This window comes from Lepidochelys olivacea, assembly GCF_965140295.1.
Source record: "Lepidochelys olivacea isolate rLepOli2 genome assembly, chromosome: 11".
Taxonomy (NCBI): Eukaryota; Metazoa; Chordata; order Testudines; family Cheloniidae; genus Lepidochelys; species Lepidochelys olivacea.
The window spans coordinates 64,236,533-64,256,231 of NC_140421.1; the positions used below are offsets into that span (position 1 = coordinate 64,236,533).

Consider the following 19,699-nt stretch of genomic DNA (forward strand, 5'->3'; position numbering starts at 1 on the left):
GATTGCTCTGCGGCTCGATTGCCGCGGCCTGGTTGCCCTCGGCTGTCGATTGGTTCGGGCTCGTGGAGGCCGGTTGCTAGGAGGGGGCGGCCCGAGAGACGGGAAGCGGACACGGGGTGGGGGTGGGGGGGGTTGATGGTGAAGACTCAAGACGCGCCCCGGCCGCTATGAGAGGAGCTCCCCGCGCGGCGGCGGCCTGAGGCAGCGGGGCGGCGGCGGGATAAGGTACGGGGCGCCCGGTCCCGGCGGGGGCGCTGTCCACCCCCCCCCGGGAGTCCCGGCGGGGGCGCTGTCGTGTCTTGCGTCCTGGCGGCAAGGAAAGCGCCTCCCCGGCGATCAAAGGCTTGCTGGTGCCTTAGGGGCCCGTACTCCCCCACGGGCGCTAGTGGAAGCTGGGGTGCCTTTAAAGCTAGGGACACCCCCTCCCCGCCCCCCAAAACCCTGCGCCAGGAAACGTCGTGCAGGGAGCCTGCTGGCTTTGTGCGGGAAGCTGGGCGGTGATCTCTGGAGTCCGAGTATCGCCCCTGCTTCTCTTCCCTGCCCCCGGCCCCCCCCCCCATAACTATGCACATGAGTATTTTTGGACTTTTTTGTCCCCCTGTATTGCGCTTGAGGCTGGAGGGAGCCCCCCTGCTTACAAGAAAACTCGGAGACCAAGAAGAAGGTTTCAGAGGAGCAGCCGTGTTAGTCTGTATCCGCAAAAAGAAAAGGAGGACTTGTGGCACCTTAGAGACTAACCAATTCATTTGAGCATGAGCTTTCGTGAGCTACAGCTCACTTCATCGGATGCATTTGTAGCTCCTAAGCTTGTCTCTGTCACCAATAGAAGTTGGGCCAGTAAAAGATATTACCTCACTCCCTCCTTGCCTCTCAAAAAACATTACCTTTTATACAAACTGCATCTCACAATGCTCTCTAAAACCAAGTGATGCAAAGACAGCAGTGACTGCTGGCAGCAGGAGCTGAATTATGTGCAATATAAAAGAGGGGAGGGGGAAAATGTTTACCTTCCTGTGACAAGGTTGTGATGGCAACCAATAGACTTCCAGGATAGTCAAAGGTGATATTCTATAACTAATCTGGAAGTGTTTGATACAGTTTAAAGACTAGTAAAATTAAGATTACTTTGCCTTTAAACCTGGAATACATGTAATGGATTACAAGTAATACCAGAATAACAAGAAAGCAATTGGTTAAGTGCATTTATTGACCTGTTACACCATAATGTCTCTGAGCTGTTTTTACCAATAATTTGGTATCCTGTCTGATCTGTATTATAGACAGTCACAATATTTACATATCCATGCATTTTAAAAATGCATGAAGACATAGGTAAGGCAGTGTAGTAGCTGATTTACTTAACACTGTGTTTGTTATAGATGAGGCATATGGACAAAATTTGACCATAGCTAAAGTCACTTTAGATTATCTTCCTGGCTCCACAGGGAGAGCCATGATCTGTTTTTCTTTCTACTCTGTTGATTGGTATCTGTTTTCTTTCTACTCTGTTGATTGTGCCTCTTGACTGTGTAGTTTCTGAACCAAGTACAAGTGAGCAACTATTTCCATCTGTTTCTTGAGGATGTGGGGGGAGCAGAGAAGAATGTCTGATGGAATCCTTGACCTAGGAGAAGTGGACTATTGTGCAGGAAGGGTGAATATATTTGCTTCTGAAACTAAATAGAAGAGTTTTATTTGCTTCAATTGCTTCTGAAACTAAATAGAAGAGTTTTATTGTCATCTAACTTAATGGCAAATATTCTTTTCTTCCTCCAGCCCTTTTGATTAGGCACAGAATCCAGCCATTGTTCTTATGGAGTAAAATATTTCCCTGTCAGATTTTGTATTGCTTAGTTCTGAAGATAAATGACTTGAGTCCACTTACCTTGCTTAATTAAAACATTCAGGTGATGAGACAGGGCTCTCCCCCCCTCTTTCCCCCCTTAAGGCCTCTGATGGCCTTGTTCTGATAAAACAAAACTATGTGTTTGTCTTGTATTGCAGTATGAAGAAAGGGAGAAAAGTGTGTATGTTTGAGATGAGGGAAGGGTTACTCCGCTATAGAGGTAGCAGTTGTTGAGCTGGCTAACCGTCCAGATACACTTTTGATAGAAACCATCATGTGGAGAGCTTAAATAAGTGATGATTTTTGGATAAATCATTACCTGCCCATTATTTAATTTGCTGTGGCATGCAGTACCAGAGAGAAAAGAGTTGAAATAGCCACTAAAAGTAATCCTCTTGAAAATGCTGTTTAAATTTGACAAGACTGGCCCAGATCCCTCACAGGTGTTTAGGCACCTAACTCCAGTTGACTTTAATGGAAGTCTAAAGGAGCCTAGATACCTTTGAGGATGTGGGCCTCTGTGCCTGTATTGTGGAATCTGTGTGGCAGAGTTTCATGAGGCTTCTTTGATGCAAAGCCACTAGAACAGTAGAGGGGGTGTTACAGCCTAGGACTGAGGTACCTCAGACTTCTTGTAAAACCTGGAAATGATTACCCTCTCCCTTCAAAAGAGAGGCAAGAAAACAATCCTAGAACAGCAAAAGAAATCGAAGTGTGAAACAAAGCTTGGAGGATCTTCCACACTCCCTGCAATAAGGGCTAATCTTACCACACAAACTAGCAAGAAAAAGCAAACCAAGAACTTGCTTGATTTCCTTGCAAAGATACCTTTGCATATGTATGTTCTTTTTTTATTTGTCAGCTCTGTCTGAAGATAAGGAAGTTCTGAAAGAGTTGCATATGATCTGTTTCTAATCTCATGAACCACAGCTTTGGCCACTGCTCTAACTAGTTACACTCCAATGAACATCCGTCTTTCCACTGACTTTTTCCCTCCATGGCAAGATATCTTACTCATTGAACAGTAACTTGATTTTCCAGTTCTGCTCTTTTTGGCATTAGAAGCTCTATCTCCTTAGAGTTCTAAGCTGCCCATAAAACAATTTGTGATCCTAATTGCTATTTCTTATTGGTGCCTGACCTGTGTAGTTCTTGAATTCAGCTGTTACTACTAGTTCTTCCTCCTAAGAATATGAAGTCAAAACACAGCCTCTCTGCAAAGATCATAACTTCCTCTTGACAGGTAAAAAAGCCATTCTCTTTGGACCAACAACCAAGGTGTGTAATCAGAACAGTGCAGAGCCCACTTTTGGTATCCCGTTTCACAGGTCTTCCAGCTGACTGGATGTTGCTTTTGCTTTATCACATTCAGGTTTGTAAAGCGTGTGTATATAATACACTTAAATTCTTTTCCAGGACACATGAGATGGCCACAGATGACAGACAATCTCCAACACTGGACTGTGTCAGTGATCTGCCCCGCTCTCCTAGCAGTCCCTCTCATCTCACTCATTTCAAACCATTGACTCCTGATCAAGATGAGCCTCCTTTTAAATCTGCCTACAGCTCCTTTGTAAACCTCTTTCGTTTTGGCAAAGGTAAACACTCGTTATGAAGCAATAGCTATTAATTGTGCCTAAATGTCCTCCTTCCAAGTTAACGCATAACTAGTATTTTGAACTATGATACTTCATGAGATGAGGGCATGGTTTCAGACTGCCAGCCAGCTAAATGAATGATTGGGAAGGCTCCTATGAGAGTTTTTGTTTTACTTTAGTAGAATATCTGAGCCGGATTCACTCTCTGGCAAGGTGGTAAAACCTTGGTCATGGGATTAAGTCTGCCAGGAGTGGAAAATGTAGAAATGTGCGTTTCTTGCAACCTCTGATCTACCCAGATTGAGAGCTGGCAGCAGTCAGCGATGGGTGGGGACTAGCTGGTGGGGAAATGCATTAATAAGTCTCCTTCAGCAGGGCTTCTATGGAGTCCTAGTAGGAATATAAAGATCACCTCCCTATAAGAAATTCCCAGGGATGGAAGCAGCCTACCACTGCCTGCCCTCATCAGTGAGATGAGCATTTTTGGTTCAAATTCTACCCCTGGCCTTGCCTTTCTCTACTGCCCATCCCCTGTGAATCTGGCACCATGTCTGTGGTCTCCAAATGGTGAAGTTTCAATAACGCACATGGGGAACTGCTTCTTGAAGTGTATTTTTAAAGGCTAATGCGATCCTCCAATGCATAAACAGAGAATCTCAGGTAGGAGTAGGGAGGTTATTTTACCTCTCTGTTTTGCACAGGTGTGGCTGCCGCTGGAATATTGTGTCAAGTTTTGGTATTTGCCGTTCAAGAAGCATGTTGATAAACTGCAGAGTGTTCAGAGGAGAGCCACAAGAATGAGTAAAGGATTAGAAAAAAATGCCTTAGAGTGATAGACTTAAGGAGGTCAATCTATTTAGCTTTCCAAAGAGAAGAGTAAGGGGTGCCTTGATTACAGTCTATAAATACTTAAGTGGGGAGCAAATCTGTAATAATAGACTCTTCAGTTTAGTAGAGAAAGGTCTAACTTGATCCAATGGTTGGATGTTGAAGTTACGTGGGGTTTTTTGAGTGAAAACAAGCTTGTGCAAAACTTTGGGCCAAACTTGACATGCCAGTGTGAATTTTAACACTAAAAATTGAGCAGGTTAATTTGAGTTGTATCAGATAAGTATGGCCAGGATCACGAAATGTTTAAAGGGTGGAAATTCTGCTGAAATAAATAAGACACAACATGAGTATGTTACTCAAACCAGCAAGATCAGCTTATCTATATTCAAACTTCTATTTGAAGAAGGTGACTTACTAATAAGAGGCTCTATTCATGTTAAATATATTGCCACGGTACTCAAAAAATTGGCTTTCAAATCAATCCAAAAGATCTATCTTCCAAAAGACAGGCTGGTAGCAAGAGCAATTCATACATGATTATTATGTGGAAGAATTACACTTGTTGTAATTTGTCTTTGCAATTCTTTCTTCATGAAGAGACTACTTGTGAAATGAGAAAGTGTAGAACCTGTCTTGGTTCCTGCCCTGAAGAGCCTCCTAGTTCTGTGTTTGTACAATGCCTGGCACAATGGGAGCCTTGATCCCTGTTGCATCCCCTAGGCACTGCAATATTACAAATAATAATTCAAATGAACTATCTATAAAGCTTCTTTAGCTTTAAACTTGCTTGTGGTGCTAGTTTTTTCCTTCACTTTAGAACTGTTGGTTTCTTGCTGTTCTTAAACTTAGATGATGGTAGACTTTCATCTCCTGCAGAGAGTGGCCAGGGCGAGCAGCAGGCGCTGAGTGGGACTTGGTCCAGTCCTCAGCATACCTCAAGGGCACAGTCTCTGAGGTCCCCTGTTCCATACAAAAAGCAGCTTACTGGGGAGCTACAACGTAGAGCTTCTACAACCTTAGGTAACGTGTGCCTAATTTTAATATTGTTTGCTGTATTTTACATGGGTGCTGTCTAATCCTGGGAGGGAGGTACTACTCCCACTTTTCAAGTGGGGAAACTAAGGTAAAGAGCATTTCAGTGACTTTCCCAAGGCAAGAACAGGGATTAAAACTTGGGAAATTCCTGGCTCTGCTTGCCAATTAGGCTACATAACCTTCTGTTTAAGGTGCAACTTCTCCTCCTCATGAGCGTGTCTGCTTTTCTCTCAGGACACCATAGTAACTTGACCAGCACAGCTTTTTATTATCATTATTGACAAAATGTTATCTTGCTCAAGTAAGGCTGGCAGAAACTCCTAGGTCAAAAATGTTGAGTCGTCTCTACTTAGCCTGGGTTGCATTTTTGGATAAAAGTGTAAGTTCCTAATTATTCTGCTGAAATCTAAGAAAACAGAACTGACACCTCAAAATGAATTGTAGGGCTCAGTCCTAACAAGACAAAACATGGTCTTTCTGGTTTCAGACAACCCTTAATATTCACTTGTTGCATCTTTGAGGAGGAGGAGATGCAACAGGCACTTGCAGAAAGTGCTTTAAGTGCCTGATCTAGTGAGGCTACTCATACGCCATACTGAATCGCTTCTAGCCAGCTATCTGAAATGCGTTTACCACTGCTGGAATCTGCCGTTGTGTAACTGCTGAGCCAGTACCTTGATGGCAGCCCTCCAAAGAACAGAGGTGCTGCAGCAAGTGGTGGTGGTTCATTTTTGATGTGGCATTGACAATCCTTCTGATTCCTACTAAAGGAACGCCTCAGCATGGAGCTAGAGTACTGTACTGTCAGGAATGATCTCTCATGGGACATGGAACCAGGTCTTGACAGCTTGTGGCTATTAAGGTTCCCTGGCACTCTCCAGAAGAGTAGAGGTGTCTAATTCTGGCAAAATTCCAATGTTGGTAGCCACCATTTTATCTACCTTAGTCCCACATGATGTTCCAGTTGGATATATTCATTTTCATTCTCTGTGCTTTGTAGTAGTATTGCTTGTGCTATTTAACTGCTCTTATGTTTTGGGGTAGGTGAAGTAATTGCTGTTTTTGAGAAATTTTGAGAACTTTAGGAATTCTCAGGCATCCAACCTATCCAATAGGCTGGACGCGTTGTGTGTGAGGAGAGGAGGAGGCGGCCTTGGGTTTTGGCTTCTGCTGGAAGTAAGCTGCCACACAATAGATTCTTAGTCTCATTGAGGTTGACTTACTACTGCATTACTCCATTGAAATGCACTGAGTTACCTGGAATTAAACTGGAGTAAACTGAAGCAAGACTAGAGTTTCAGAGATATAATGGGCCTGATTCACATCTAAGTGCTTAACTACACAAGCACTTTCTGCGTGGCAAGCAGAGGTGTACATTTGCCTTGCACTAGCCTGCGGCGCACTAGCTGTGTGTGTGTGTGGACGCTGCTGATGTGCCTTAAAAGATCCTGGATGTGCACTTATGTAGCTCTTATCAGCAGGGTCCACACAGTTAGTGTGTGGCATTGCTGCAGCCTTATACTTACCACGTGACAAGCTACTGTGTCTGCATAGACATGCCAAACTTCACACTTCTTCCCGGCGACTTGCTGGTTACCTCTAGAAAGAAGTACATATTCAAATTCTGTTTATAATGCCATCGTGTATTCCAATACATGGCCTGATATCTTGTTGCATAGCTCACAAGTCTGGTAAAATGTAACCACAGGGATAAAACAAGAACTGTGCAATAAGGGTGTAAACGATCAGGATTTTTTCTTTGAAAGAATATTGTGAAGTCTCTCCCGCTTTCCCATATTCTTCTTAAAAAAAACAACAACAACAAAAAAACCTTCAAGTCTCTTCCCCCTCCTCAGGATCAATTTCCTCCTTTACCATGTGCTCTTTCTGCCTTTCTTAAGGTGCTGACACTAACATGTTTAAAGGAGTTTTGTGTTCAGGTTTACATCTGTCTCTGGAACTTATGGCAGGGCTTCCGAAAACACTGGGTAGACTTCCCCTTCTTTTGTTTACAAATGTAAGTAAAGTACTTGGGCAGATGTACAAAGATATTTAGGGGGATGAAAAATGCTGACAAGTGTCTGGTGGGATTTACAAAATCACATAAGTTGCCAAATTTCCATTCCCTTCAGTGGTGCATAACTTGCTTATATGCTCTTCAAATCGAACAAGACACCTTTTTGGAATCTTTAGCCCCCTAAATACTTCTGTGAATTTGGCCCCTCACCTTTAGGTGTTGTAATGTTATAAAGATAATTATAACAGGTATTAGTATGAAGTAGACTATTTAATCCTTTCATAGACAATTAAAACCTGACCTAAATAAGCAGGTAAACTGAGGTGCAAAGAGGCTAAATGACTTCCAAAGCCCTTACTGAGCTGATGGTAGAGGTAGAAATAGAACCTGTGAGTCCCCATTTCAACCCCTGTTCTAACTCTCTGTGAAATTGATAGTCCTATAAATCTGGGGATAGTATTTGTTAGCTAACTACTGTTGTAATTCCAGAGAAGGAGCAGAAATTACTGTCTTAAAAACTTTTTTAGCAACAAAGTGGTAAGCTGAAAGCGAAGCTCACGCTTGAAATCTGGACTGTTTTCTACTTATAGTGGTATAGTAATATTAAAGCTAAATTTGCCCCAAAATATTAATTACCTTTTTACTTAACTGCTATTACATAAATGGAATTGAGAAGATACAGTTGGATGCCATGCTTTCTGAAGATACATTTGCTGGGTTTAGCCAAAATGATCAGCCTTGAGATTTTTAGGCCTGAGTCTGTTGTCCTGCCCTTCATGTAACCATTGCACAAATGTAAATGATTACACAGGGTGTGGGGCGAAGGAGGGGAAGAGGCATTAGTATCCTCCTATAGAAGCAATGGACTCAAACTGCTTCTGTTGGAGTTAGAATATACATCTGTGTGCCAAGTTCCATGGTCCAAATTGCACCAAGGCAGCATGACCCAGAGCTAATGTCATGAGTCTACTATCCACTTTGAGTAGGTCTTCATAAGCTGTCCAGCTGAAGTATCGGCATTTAATATTAATAGCATTTCTAGCTTGTTACTCAAACATGCTCAGTAACGCTATTTGTGTTAGATGGCTGTAACAGAGAAAGCAGGTAATGGGGTGTGGCAAGTGCATGAACTGGGAGTAAAGGAAAGCAGAGATCACCTGGGAGGAACTGACTAAAAACCATAGCAGAGAGACTGCATCCAACTAGATTCTGTTCATGTTGTTCACAATGCACTCAGTTCTGCAAAGCCAGTCGCAGGAGAGACTCATGCAGGGGAAGTGAGACTTGACTGATATTAAAATTGGGTCAATGTCTCTTAAATGACTTAACACTGTTTCCTCTGTTGGTGGTACACACACTTGAATGAGCCCCGTATGTGTCCCCATTTATCCTTTTGACCTGTTAGTTTTTTAAATCTAACTTTTACTCTAACTAGTATATAGTTAGCTATGTAAATAGAAAGTTTCACTAACCTTCTTGTCCTGTCTTGCAATACGCTTACATAATTTAAACATTCTTATTTCCTGAAACCATTTGTTTAAAAAGAGCTTTGACTGGTACTGGCACACCAAATGGTACGATAGGCTGGTTCATGTGGAAGTTTTGATACCTCTGATAGCAGAGATAATTTAAGTAACACTTATGTCACTAGATCACATGCCCATCTGGAAGTTGAAGTATTTACTTTCCAGGCTGTTCTGCAGAATACTGGGAATACTCTGCTGGAAACAGGGAAGAGATCTTAAGATTTAAAGTAGTAAAGATATTTATGCTCATTTGAAATCCTACATTCACTTAAATCTTGTTAAAATATCAGACTCAAATACTATAGACATACTCCAAAATAACACTCAATTTGGCCTTTAAATTCCAGGTGGTTAAAGGTGTAACAAGATCTGAACACTTGTTGGAATCTTTTTTAAAAAACATTTTGGTCTTGTTGCAGGTCTGTAGTGGCTGTGTGGACAAATCTCTAAATGTTTTCTTGCATCTGGCTGATCGACAAATTTTCTAGGAATGAGGTCATTCAATAGATTCCTAGTAGATATTTTTAGTTTACTGGGGTGCTTTAAAGACAAGGATTCTTCTATCACCACCCCAAAAGTCAGAACCTAATTTTTACTGCACAGCAACAGTTAACTAATGCGCTCTTGCCAGTGCAGTCAGCGTTCCTGCTGACATCAGTGATATATAAAGCCGTAAACAAAAAGCAGCCATGTCTATTTTCTCTGTACTAGAGGGAGCAAAATAAAATGCTTGTCAGATGGAGAGCGAGGAGGCTGGTAAGAAACTTTAAGCTGTTTTGAAAAGCAAACAATGTAGAGAAGTAGCACTCTCTTTCAAAACTTTGCTATGGAATATTAGACCGGAAAAAAATGCATTCCGTAATACCAAGGTGAATCCTGTTGTAAACGTTTTGAAGAGACTGACCCTTTATTGCATCCTAAATGTCAATGATTTAATTTCATGTTTGTAACCAAGTAGTAGGTGAAACTAATTGCAACAAACAGAAAAACGATGGAGAAAAGTGGCTTAAGTTTAACTATAAATATAGCTATTATGATCACGCTGGTGAAGTGAAACCTGTGGATGCACTTCTTTTTATTATTGGATCTGGCCGTTTCAATGGAGACTCTCAGCTGTGTCCTGGGATTTGCATGAATAGTTATTGCTGTTTTGAAATAGTCTTGAATTAAGTCTTTATATACAGTACAGGACTGAATTCAAGTTCTCTGCTGCAATCTGGTGATTATTAGTGCTTTAGAAGATATTCTAAAATGAGACTTCCATTGTATAAGAATTTGCATTTTTCTTTTTAGAAAACACTGGATGAGAACTACCACTTGTTTTGAGCAGTGATGCCTATTTAAGTTCTTAGATTCTATGGTATTATACTAGAGGGAACAGATACGTGGTTACATAAAAATTCAAGCTACTTTGAATGCAGATTACTACTGACTCTGTATCTGACATAAGGCAGCTCTTTTTTAAAAAAGTAAAGATGCAAATTCTAACTTCCTAAACTACATACCCAGTGAACTCTTCTCTTTTTCCAACGGCATGTTGCGTTATATGACACAAACATTTCTATAGTGCCTTCGATGGTGACGATAAGTTTCTCTCCCTTTCAGACACACGAAGGAAAGTGGAACCTTCTCTCAGTGGCCATGATCCTCGGACAGCTGTTCAGCTTAGAAGTCTCAGCACGGTCTTAAAACGTCTCAAAGAAATAATGGAAGGGAAAAGCCAGGTACTACATCAAGGGTTTTAAGTGAGTTAGGTCAGTCAAAGCATATAGAAATTAAAATGTTAAAGGGTTCTGTGTTGTTGTGTTCCATGTTTTGCCAATGGAAAAGAGCAAAACCTTATGAAGTTCTACTGAATGCTAGTAACACCCCCCACCCCCCCCCAACCAAGAGAACAGAGTATGAATAAACTTGCTATATTTGAGTGGGAAACAGGAAGAAATTCAAACTGGTGAAGTCAATTTTTGATATAAATTGCTTGCCGTTTTTTGTTTTTTTTCCCTATTGAATTACTTACTAGATTAGAGTTTCCAGAACTTTCAGAGCAGGATGACCTCATTCCTCCCTTTCTATAATATTTCATGATGTCGCTCCCCAAGATCTAACCATGAGCACATGAAATCTTGTAATTGTAGCGATAGCAGCTAATTCTGAAGTTCTGGAAATCTAACTTTAGTTTCAAATGAAGTAACAGCACTTTAAATACAATCACATCAAACTGAGTGTAACAAGCTGGGAATATTTGCCTGAAACACTCCACCATATTAGCAGGTGTTGATCCTGCTGGGAAAAAGTTAAATGGGTTCTGTTGACTTAGCTTTACCTCCCTTCATATCCCAGTGGGGTTGGCTGTCTGGAGACGTTCTCTGTTGTGAGCAGAGCAGACCTAACAGGAATAGCCAAGCCTGGGGACAAGGTATGAGCAGGCAGTAGTGTATCTTCATTAACAATAAAACTGAGAGAGGAATTTTCAAGGTCTTTGCAGAGACAAGAACTCAGCAGATTTTGGCTGGCTAGAGGTTCTGTGGCAGGGTCTTGTCACAGACTTTGCAGTGGCTCTGTCAGCGTCTTGAATGGAGAAGTTGGATCTACATTTTATTCCTCCATTATCAGGAAAGAGGGCCTGCAGCTGGTTCTGAAGTTCCTGATCAGGACCTCCATTCCTTTGAAGTCTGAAACAAAAATAAAAGGATCAGAGTAATTTCCTCTTGGGTAGACCAATTTTCAAACCTCCTGAGGAATGCTGTTACCCTGTTATGGATGCTCTGGCCAGGGAGGAATGCACATGGCTAGAAAAGTTGAGCTCTCTTTTTAAATTACCCAAATACATCAATTAGGTAGACCTAAGCATGCCACTCAAGATGAATTACTGGAGATGTCAGCAAGGAGAAGTTGATTTATCATTTGGGGAGACCTGTGCTGTTCTTCATCAGAAGAGATGAAATATTGCATTGGCACAAGATTCTCTTTGCTTCAGTGAAGAAAGGGGTTTGGGCTCCCCTTCACTAACATGTTATTACAGGGTACTACATAAAGTCAAGAATCCACTGTTGATAACTCTTCAGAGTTCAATGCCAGCAGCTTTAGAAGGAAGCTTTTCAGGCATTTCCCAAACTCTTGGAAGATTAGGTCATCACAGTCAAGCTCTTGCTGATGTGACCCAATGAAGCCATGAGATGTTTTATGTGATCCTTGTAGATCCTTGCTTGCAGGCTGCAATTACATGTAATCACCATGGCAACATCTGAACAAACTGCAATAATAATCTCTCTGAATGTGGAGATCTTCAGCTGCTGTGTGAAATGACTCAAACAAGCGTTCTCTTATTGTGGGTCCTGGTACAACTCTACTATAGAGCACATTGTCTTTGTCTGAAACACACATCAGATGCTAAAAGACCTTGCACTAGCGCATGCAGCACCAGAGACACTGACTCAGTCAAAGCTGCTTTTGGGGCACCCTCTGCTGTGTCGCAAAGATATTGCAAAGCAGTCTCGTTTGACAAAGACACTTCAGTATGGTAGCCACTTCAGGTCCTGCACATTCTGAAACAATGTGTCTTCTGTATAGGACATAAGTGTCTTCAGGGGTGTGTGATCAAGATCCTGCAGGCCAAAGGGCATTTGTATCGACATTTCTAGGTTTTTTTTTTTAAATCGAATCTTGATGTTTAAATCCTTTTGCCCAAGGTTTGTTGGGGTGATATCGGTCACTGATCAGAAATGTTACAATATTTAGTGAACATTGAAGACCACATGTATTGAGCAGCCACTTCAGAACGTATTTGTTTCAGATGAGTCAGTGACAAAAGCATTCTGTATATTAGACGTCCTATTTCTGTATTAACTCTTCCTGATTTTGTCCTTGGAACAACTTGCCACTGTCACGTCCCAAAAAAATCAGTTTTGCCAAATCACCCTCAGCCAGAACTGAACTCTTGCAATGATCATTATACTCAGTGGGAGTCATGTAATAGACAGACCAAATTATTAGTGTCCCTTATATATGTGTACACACACACCAGCTTTATTACCTCACTAGCTGAGGGCCTGACATATAGTAGGGATGAGCAGGGGAAGGAAAATAAATCAATATTTCTTGTGCTCATTGAAGTCTTACCTACAGATCGTGAGCTTTTGATTGTTGAAACATTTTCTTAATGGACCAGCCAAATCAAGAATTTGATCAGGATCATTCAGTTTAGTTCTGTGGCTAAGAACTTGATCAATCATTTTATTTATGACCTTGTGACTCTTTACAGTGCTGCATCAAATCTATGAACTATCCTATTTTTATAAACATGTCCAGCTTCACTTTTTTTTCACTGACTGCTTGTGTAGCAGCAAGGAGCATAGAATACTGTCTCATTTCTCTAATATGACTTCCGTTGTAGGATAGTGATTTAAAGCAGTACTGGATGCCAGACAGCCAGTGTAAAGAATGTTATGACTGTAGCGAGAAATTCACCACCTTCCGACGCAGACACCACTGTCGGCTGTGTGGGCAGATCTTCTGTAGCCGATGCTGCAACCAGGAAATCCCTGGAAAGTTTATGGGTTACACAGGTATGCTCTTTTTATTTGTGCCTGGTGCATCTATGTATTAAGAATTGATGTTTTTCAGGTATTTAATGCACTCAGAATACTGGTCACTAAAGAATTAAGGGGCCCAATTTTTAACAATTCATTTAAAAAGCCACACTAACAAGGTAAAGGCAAACTACAAACCCAGAATGCAATAATACGTTTGTGCCCACAGCCATGTGTAACAAAATATAAAGCGGCTGTTAAAATTTTCCAGAGTACCTCAGTGACTTGGGAGTGCAAATGGTTTTGATTTCCAGTGAGCCTAGGGCTGACAAATCACTGAAGTGCTTTGGAAAACTTCATTAGATAAGAAAAGGGTGAATCATCTGAAAAGGATGAAGAAGCAAAGAAAGATGACCATTGTCTAGCAGACATGTCAACATGACGAAGTATGTTCACAAATAAAACTTGCGTTCTTAAAATGGCAGAATATGCGTTCACTCAATTCCACAAATTCATTTTACTTACAACATTTTCAGTATTAAACTCTGAACTCTGAAGTCTAGAAACAAGTGAGAGACAGCTTGTCCCCAACTGGTCTGTAATCCTTCACTTACTACTACCACTCCATAATTTTGGTAGCATGTAAACTTTTTTGGGGTGGTACCTGGATCTACATGAAACACATGCTTAACTTTTGAACTTGGAGAATTTCCTTGTGTGGTTAGGATTTTATTTTTTACTTCAAGTGAGCCCCAGAAACTCAAGTTAGTGCACAAGTCCTGAAACAGCGAAGCCCTGCTTTGACAGATTTTATGAGACTCTCCCAAGCATGGCACTTCTCCTGTACACTTTTTGCTCCATCTCACTGGTTTACGCTCCTCCTGCTTCCTTTTGCTACAGGAGATCTCCGAGCTTGCACTTACTGCCGCAAAATAGCTTTAAGCTATGCACACTCCACAGACAGTAACTCCATTGGGGAAGACTTAAATGCCCTGTCTGATTCTACCTGTTGTGTATCTGTACTGGAACCTGGGGAGCCGCGCACACCTGTTGGGAGTAGAAAAGCTAGCCGAAATATCTTTCTGGAGGAGGATCTTACTTGGCAAAGGTATGAAATGGCTTCCTATTACTCTGGTTAGGGATCAGAATCTCAGCCACACTACCAGATTGTCATCTGTTTAGGTGAGGAAGTTGGGCCACTACAAGATATTACCTCACCCATGTAGGCTCAGGCTGTTAGTTTGCCTCTGATAATTTAGGCTTATCTTCTATAAAAGACCTGAACCCTGCACTTGGTTCTAACTTTCTCCTTCAGTGGTGAGAAGAGATTGGCCAGTAGGAATTACTGGCCCCGTCTTAGTGAGGCAGTCGGCATTTGGAATAATAGACCCTTTAAAACTAGACTGGAGCTGGAAGCTGGTAATGGGAATAGGAGCATTCACTGTAACTGTGTAGGCTTGCGGCTTCATAGAGATGGAAGCGATTGCTGTTCTTGTTCCACCACTGGTGAGTCAGGCTTCAGTTCAGTAAAGTGGTGGCTTGCTGATTGTCAGAATTAGGAATGGTAGACTCAAAAAATGCTCTCTGGGCCAATACTGATGAAATTGGCAGACAGTAATTGTCTGCAGAAAGAGTCAAACCCCTGGTATGAGGCTGCAGGGACAACTTGAGGGGCTCTTTTATCTCTGTCAAAAGAGCCAAAGCTCTCCCTAGTGGTCTTAGATAAAAGAAAATTACTAAGAGGAAAGGAAAACAGTCTTGTCTTGTACAGCACTTAAGCCACAGCATGATATTGACTCTCACTGATCTTGATTAGTGTGAGAAGAACCCAAATATGTTCCAGGACTGCAAGGTCAGGATAAAACTATATTAAAAGAGGACTCCAATCGTGCTTGCTTTGTAACCAGAAGAGTACTATAAGTGGCAATGTGTAACTTCTCTAGGGGCAAGAGTTGGATTTTTTTCTATGTATGCTAGTGGTTAATGCTCTACTGGCAATATGAGAGCTCAGAAAACAGCTGTCTTCAGAGAATACTGATTTTTCACTTCAACTTCCCTTCAGCGTGTGCTAACAACTAGAATGACAGTATTCTGGATAAGCTTCTTTAGGTCTAAAAGATCTAGTGTTTGAAGAGATTCTGTCAAGGTGAAGGATTCTTTGTCTTGGATCACTTCTTAAATGTTAAGACAGTCTATAAATTAATACTCCATGTAGGCAGTTTGCTAACCATCTCTAACCTAGTACCTGGGGACACTACCTAAATTCCTTTGCTAAGTATTTACAGTGTAGGTCTCAGCTTTTTATTAAAAACAAACTAATATTTTTAAAGTGTCTGATAGAAGTGCTGTCCAAGGAATCTGAATTGTAGAACAGTGCGTTCTGTGGCACGCTCACAAAGACATCTGTTACTTTTCAGGTGTATGAGAATGCTGCAAAACACTAACTTTTGAGACCACCTGATCTGCCTTTATAGCTTTTTCTCCACTTCCATGCTGTCTTTAGCTGGGGAGTGCAACACATCCCAAGTAGGATGATGGTGCGTGGAAAGCATTTGCATCTTTATTCTTGGGAGTCTTAATATAGCCTTGGAGGAAAGGTTCTTCTGAGACTTGAAAGACTGGTATCTCTGGAGATGGCATAATTATCAGCGTTGTAGGGAAATTGGCTAAATGAGCATGGTGTTACGGTTTTTTGAAGAAGCTAGCTTGTTTTTGTTTCTCCCCCTCCCGCCAGATTAGGCTTAAAATTCATTAGTAAGGGAGTACACGCTGAGAGTCTTAATCAAACTTCTTAACAGTACTGCAGTAGAAACTTGGCAAACTAAACTCAGCTTTGCAATTAAAGCAGAATGTAATTTGTGTTTGTAAGCCATGAGATTCTTCATGCTAGGTGTAGGCTGCTTAAAGAGAATATTGAAAAGAAGCTGCAGCTCTGTCTTTTCACAGAGTAACAAGAACTCAAGTCTGCTACTATTCTACTGTATTTGAGGAGAAAAATGTCTTCTCTCTAAACTATACAAACTCTTTAGAGCAGCTAGAAAAACCTTTACGGAGCAGAGCTGCTGTATTTATTCAGACCACCCAAAAGCATGCTAAGGTGCTGAATAGAAAAAGACACTGCCCTTGCGCTGAACAGCTGCTAATTCAAGTGATAGGGCAAGATGGATAAAGGTGAGTAAAGGAGGACAAAGGTTATATTGATGAGAGGGCTACTGAGGCTTGTGCATGTGTTATGGTGATAGCTACTGATAAAGAACATAGCTATGTGGATGGGCTCTAGATATTTAAGGTAACGAATTTCTTGGAGTGGGGGAATGTCGTGAAGGAGGAAGGGCAAGGAGTATCCGGTACTAGTGCTACCAAGTGGGTGGGAGGTGAGTTAAGGAGAGGCACAGCAATGCAGGAGGGGATGAGGATGAAGACTAGGTGAGGAGTTGTGTATTTTGAAAGACGCTGGCGGTGGAGTCCGAAAAGAGAACACCATACCAGTCTTTTGTACAGCTGTCCTTGGGCTGATGTTATGAAGGATGTTTCCCCTGTGCTCTGACTACTTATCAAATCATGTTATCCTAAATAGTGTTGGTTTTAACTGGGACTGTTTTCAGTGCTTCTTTGTAATGGTGGTTGTCTTAACAGAGCTCTGTTCTTTGCAGTCTGATTCACCAAGACACTTCAACTACCACACTGTCAACACGCCTTGTGTCTGTACAGGAGGATCCGGGGAAGTCTCCTGCTCGAAACAGGTAAATTACCACATGTGTGTGTATCTGTTGAAGATCTCTCTTCCTAATCACAATACCATGCATCATGAATATGAAACAAATGTGATTTGGTAAAATCTTCTCTTGATCAGTTCTGAACCTGTGTCCTGGTGTAATGAGGGGACCACTGTACTACTCAAGGTGCAATCTGTTGGTTGAGATGTGAGATTAAAATCCCATTCACTTGTGGTCGCTGAAGAACCCAAATGTCTTTGCTTTCAGTAATTATACAATACCAAATATATTTAAGTATTCTAATGTACAGCTAAACATGCTTCCTGCCCTGAGAAGCTTGCAGTCTACGTGTGACTAAACAAGCAAGACTAATAATAGGGTTGGGGAGGAAAAAGGACCAGGAATACAGTAAGACTGTACTGTTACTCTAGTTCGGTAGTGTGGCTGTTTTGATGGTACCATGAAAACTGGATTGGGTGTTCCATTGGAACACAATGAAAGGAAAGCATGGAAACAGGTTAGTGAGGGGCTGGGTGAGGAGACTGTGGTTATGTCCTAAAGGCCAAGATTGGGAAGAGGTGAGAGGAAATTGAAAGCTTTTGAGTGCAGGAGAAATGGTGTAAGTAGAAAGGTGGAAAAATGAACTCTAATGAGGGGAGGTTGAGAGGTAACAGAAGGAAGAATTGTGGTAACAAGGGCAAGAGATGCTGTACTGAATTGATTGGTTCACTTTTAACTTTGCCTGTGTCACTGGGCTGCTAAAACCAAGGCTATCCACTCAGGCTGCTTGGAGTAGCATCTGGGTGCATGCCTCCTTTATTCATTAGCATCTCTTGTAAGAGAAGCCATGTTAGCCCTGTTGTCCTGGCTGAATTCCAATTTGGGTCACTAACTTGTGCATTGAGTTCCCCTGGCAGATTCAACTGGAGAAATCTCTCCTGACCTCAACAGCTGTGTTCATTCTTTGTGTACTTTTGGAACTCTGTAGGCAAATTCTGTTCAGGCTGCTTTTGAGAGAACTGAGCTTAGACTATTCCTTGGATTTTAGTTGTTTACTTGTTTGAAGTGTTGGAGTGTGCACTAAAGCTGTAGGAATTTTTTTTCTTACGTCTGCTGCTGGCTGAACTGAATAGCCTTGTTCCTTTTCTCACTTCACTATTCCCACACCTGATCTTGTATAAAAGTAGTTAAACTTCCAGGGGCCAAAGTAGATTTTAATAAATGTAAAAACTTAAAAATCAGCTGCAGTTTTTTTCTGAAGCTTTTGTCTAAATGAGCTTTATGATGGGGAATCCCTTGCCAGAATGTAGTCATTTTTGATACCTTACATTTGTTTGGTGGTGCTACATAACTGGTTCCTACCCCAAAGAGCTTCCAGTTGTAACTGCCAAATCTAGGACACAAACACAAGGAGAGAACATGATGGCTAGGACAAAGATAATGAGGGTCTTAATACTGTTAAAGAAGTTTCAGAGCGTTGGTATTGTCCTCTAGAAAGATCACTGGGTGTCACCAATGTACTCCGTATTACACAAATGCGGAGCATGGTCTCTGTTAGCTCTTCAAGACTATCTAAGGAGACCTGGGCAGAACAAGTTAAGATAACGGAGGTGGACAGGGGAAAATGGAGGGCCTGCCTGGTTTACAAGGAGATTATGTGGCTGCTTTAGTAGCTCATATCTTGGTAGGTCAGTTCCTCCTCTTTTGTGCTCCACTGAAACTTCAAAACAAAGGAACAGTGGAGGGAAGTGGGGTTGAGGGACTAGATATAGGTGATAAAGAGGGGAGGAGGGTGACAAGCCTATAAATTAGTACCAACAATCAATGATGGATTGGCAAACAGAGAAGGAAGTCCAGAGTTAAAGCTCAATGCTGAATGACTGTAAAATCATCAAGAAGCTGCTAGGGCCATGAAGCTACTCTCCCTCTACTCCCAGTACCTGCTGGAGAAGGTGGGGCTTAGAGGGCTGTTCCCAGAAGGCTCAGACTGGCTGGCTCCTTATGTGCAGTAGGAGTGTCCTGAGCAATGCCTGACTGACCCAATTTGCAGCTGCAGCAGTTCAGTCTAACAGTTACTAATAACCTTTTTTGAATGGCTCTCTGACCTTCAAATCGGTCCTTAAATGTTCATTTAGGGAAATGCAGAGTGATGATGTAAAGCCACCCCTGTCTCTGAATCCTGAGAATTTTGCCAAAGTCAGCATCCCAGCCAATGAAACTCTCTTGGCATCTGTAGCTTTGGGTCATGCAACAGAGACTGTATGCTTTCTTTTGGCAGACTATGAATTCTGATAGTGCTTAACATTTAATGTGTTAAAAGGACTGTGTGGACATCTCCAGCTAAGCAAACAAACCTCCTCATCCCTTTAAGAAGGCTATTCTGTCACTGCTGCAGGAAGTAAAAGGATTAAAAATCCCAGATAAAGTTCAGCAAAACCTGTATTGGGATAGGTATTAGAGGGGACTCTCACTTACTGGATCTCATTAGAACTCCAGCGTATAGCAAACTAAGTGGAATAGTTATGGAATTAACTTTTAAAGTGTTGGGGAGGGCATGATGAGGGAGGCTTTTGGGACTGATCTTGGATGGCTGGTTAACTG

General features: G+C 41.7%; 1 protein-coding gene across 3 annotated transcripts in view; it reads left to right on the forward strand.

The window, feature by feature from the left end:
• Positions 1–145: 145 nt before the first annotated feature.
• PIKFYVE (phosphoinositide kinase, FYVE-type zinc finger containing) overlaps positions 146–19,699 on the forward strand; it is a 98,337-nt gene continuing 78,783 nt past the window's right edge. For 2 of the 3 annotated variants that reach the window (XM_084642938.1, XM_084642940.1), the window contains exons 1-7: positions 146–225; positions 3,263–3,444; positions 5,125–5,295; positions 10,459–10,577; positions 13,247–13,418; positions 14,283–14,490; positions 17,036–17,125. In XM_084642938.1, coding sequence (XP_084499064.1) covers positions 3,273–3,444; positions 5,125–5,295; positions 10,459–10,577; positions 13,247–13,418; positions 14,283–14,490; positions 17,036–17,125 — 932 coding nt within the window. In that variant the 5' untranslated portion in view covers positions 146–225; positions 3,263–3,272. The remainder of the gene's footprint in view (positions 226–3,262; positions 3,445–5,124; positions 5,296–10,458; positions 10,578–13,246; positions 13,419–14,282; positions 14,491–17,035; positions 17,126–19,699) is intronic. The other variant, XM_084642939.1, reaches the window with a different exon arrangement.